The sequence below is a fragment of the Rhincodon typus genome, unplaced genomic scaffold, assembly GCF_021869965.1.
Source record: "Rhincodon typus isolate 14 unplaced genomic scaffold, sRhiTyp1.1 hic_rhity00000094, whole genome shotgun sequence".
NCBI lineage: Eukaryota > Metazoa > Chordata > Chondrichthyes > Orectolobiformes > Rhincodontidae > Rhincodon > Rhincodon typus.
Window position 1 is genome coordinate 115462 of NW_025965732.1, and position 3034 is coordinate 118495.

Here is a 3034-nt window from a genome sequence, read left to right on the forward strand (position 1 = left end):
GCTCCCTTCCCCTCCCAATCCCCTCCCCCTCTCCTTTCCCCCCCTCCACCTCGCCCTCTCCCTTCCCGTCACCCTCCTCTCCCCTGTCCCCCACTCCTCGATCCATCTCCCCTTCCCTCTCCCTCCCTGTTCCGCACAAAATCCAACCTTCTTTCTTCCCCCATTCCCTGCCCGTCCCAGGCGCCCCATCCCCCCACCACCGTCAGCTGAAATCCTGTGGCCTACCCCATATCTTTCAACTCATAACCCCCGCCTCGCCACACCTTGGCTCTGGAACCGCTCCCCCCACCCCACCCCGGTCATCAGGAACACTTGTCCCTGCCCCAAAGATTTCCCCACTCGGCCCAGCCCCTTTCCCAACCAGGCCGAAGCCTCAACTTCTGCTCTGGGCCACATTGTGTGGGGTTGGGTGGTGGGTGGGGAGTGCAGGTGGGGGAAGGGGGAGGCTGGTGGAGGTGTGATTGACTGAAAAGGGACCTCCTGTGGTTGGCCTGTGAGTGGAAAGGGTCGTGAAGGGGACGTGGGAGATGATCTTGGCCAGTCGTCTGCAGGCGAGGGCTAGGCTTGCCTCGGGGGGACTAGGCCGAAGGTCCCTGTCCAATGGCGAAAGTAGCTGTTGTCCCCCTGTGTGTGTGAGAGTGTGGGGTGGGGGTGCGGGTTTGGGTGAGTGTGGGAGTTGGTTTTTTTTGAGGGTATGGGGAGCATGGTGGTGGGGAGGGGGGGAGTTTGATGGAGGAGAAACGCCTTGTTGACCTTATTGACCATCTTTTCCGTCCCCCGGCCTCCCCAGAACACGCAGCACCGGCGCAGGAGTGTGGATGGGAGTTGCCTCCAGGGCTGCGGAGATGATCCCGCGGCCGCGCTGAGCACCCAGGAGAGACCAGAATTCCAGGAGCTCCGATCTGAGGGAGCGGAGAGTGGGACGACGCGAGAGACCGTCCTCGCCCCGCACCAGGAACACCAGGTCGAGGAGGAGCCCGGAGAGGAGAGTGAGCCTCAATCAGAGGATGAGGAGGCCACAGGTAGGGCCAGGATGTTTACCCCCCCCCCTCCCCCGAAAGTGCCTTCCATTGGGAACCCCTACAAAGAGGGGGGAAGACCACAAAGTCATAGTCACCCACTGTCACCAATCCCTCATTACAACGCCCTCCCCACCATAGTCTCCCGCACAAATCTGTCGGAGGGTCAGCGCTGAGGGGAGCGGGCACGTCAGAGGGTCAGCGCTGAGGGAGCCGGCGCTGTCGGAGGGTCAGCGCTGAGGGAGCGGGCGCTGTTGGAGGGTCAGCGCTGAGGGAGCGGGCACTGTCGGAGGGTCAGCGCTGAGGGAGCGCCGCACTGTCAGAGGGTCAGGGCTGAGGGAGTGGGCACTATTGGAGGGTCAGGGCTGAGGGAGCGGGCACTGTCGGAGGGTCAGCGCCGAGGGAGCGGGCACTGTCGGAGGGTCAGTGCCGAGGGAGCGGGCACTGTCAGAGGGTCAGCGCCGAGGGAGTGGGCACTGTCGGAGGGTCAGCGCCGAGGGAGTGGGCAGAATCGGAGGGTCAGCGCTAAGGGAGGACATGGGAGGATTTGCAAGGGGGGAGGGGAGCAATGGCGGTATCTTTCTGCCACCTCCCCCCACAGAAGGGGCCGAGTCTCACTCGAACCCTTATGACCCTTTCCTGCAGGAGCTGAGGAAACAGAGAACATTCTGGAAGGCCACCTCAGCAGGCAGCGTGCACCCGGGGGGACTGCGGTTCTCAATGAGGAGGAGATCGAAGAGGAAGACGAGGAGGATGATGATGACTTGTATTATTGAACTCTGACCTGCGCTCCCTCGCCTCCACCTGCCATCCACACACCCACTCCCCCACCGTCTGGGAGATGGGGGGGCCATATTTAACGGGACACCCCCCATCTTCAGTGTCAAGTGGACGGGGGAGGGGGTGTGTGTGTGCGAGAGAGAGAGAGAGGGAGAGACCCCGCAATATTCTCCAATAATCCCACTCCCTTTGTTTAACTCTCTCTCCTGTTGGTTTGGTGGGGAGGGGGGGGTAGCCTAGAAACTGTTCCCACACTGGATTATAATTTGGAAAACCTTCCATTTTTCCTGCCCCCCGCGCGTTATTTAAGAACTCGACTCGTTTAAACTCGGTTATTCGGAGACTGCAGTTTATCTAAAGACTCCCTGCAGCGCAGGGAGGGGACAACATATGTCAACATACTGAGTGCTGTTGGACTCAGGACCAAACAGTGGGGCCTGGGGTTGGGGGTGGGGCGGGGGGCGGGGGGGGGGGGGGGGGGGGTGGGGTGTGGGGTGGTGGGGCTTGGGCGCAGGGCTTCTGGAGGAGGGTGGGGCAAGGGACGTGATTGAATCTGCACCGAAACGCCCCGTTGAAACGCCCTTCGTTTAGCCCCTGCCAACCCGTTTACAATGCGGGTTTCCTATGTCAACAGTCACGCCCGACATTTCTGTCCCACTCCACTGCCGGTGCCGCCGGTGGCCGGAGGCCGGGACTGCGGCGTCAACTGGCCCAAGCGGGAGGGGAAGGCTTTGCGACTGTCGGATTTGTTCCTTTTATCTTCCAGGAGGAAAAAGATCACCTTAACGAGCACCAAAGATGAGGGGAGGGGGTCGTGAGGAGGGGAAACGAGGGGCTTCGGGTTTCTGAGGATGCGGGAGTGGGGTGGGGATCTCATTGGCGTTGGCAATGAGATGGGATTTGAGGCAGAGATGGCATGAGAGCACCTGGGCATCTTCCGCCCTCTCCAGGCCACCACAATCTTGCCATCGGTTGCCCGCAAAGGTGCCCAGGTGATAGGAGAGATAGAAGCTCTCTTGCCCTTGAGAAAACCACCCCCCCCTTCCAGCTGTGCCAATCCAGAACACAATGCCAACCTCAACACTGGGCACGATACCCAACAGCTGGAGGATACGGTTCATTCAAAAAGTGAAACAAACACACACACACACAGACACAGGGACTGAGCTCTCTCACACACACACACACACACACAGGGACTGAGCTCACACGCACACACACACACAGGGACTGAG

General features: G+C 60.7%; 1 protein-coding gene across 1 annotated transcript in view; it reads left to right on the forward strand.

The window, feature by feature from the left end:
- LOC125488261 (rho guanine nucleotide exchange factor 2-like) overlaps positions 1 to 2235 on the forward strand; it is a 9949-nt gene extending 7714 nt beyond the window's left edge. The window contains exons 6-7 of the mRNA XM_048621190.1: positions 791 to 1022; positions 1665 to 2235. Of these exons, the coding sequence (XP_048477147.1) occupies positions 791 to 1022; positions 1665 to 1795 (363 nt within the window). The 3' untranslated portion in view covers positions 1796 to 2235. The remainder of the gene's footprint in view (positions 1 to 790; positions 1023 to 1664) is intronic.
- Positions 2236 to 3034: the final 799 nt, after the last annotated feature.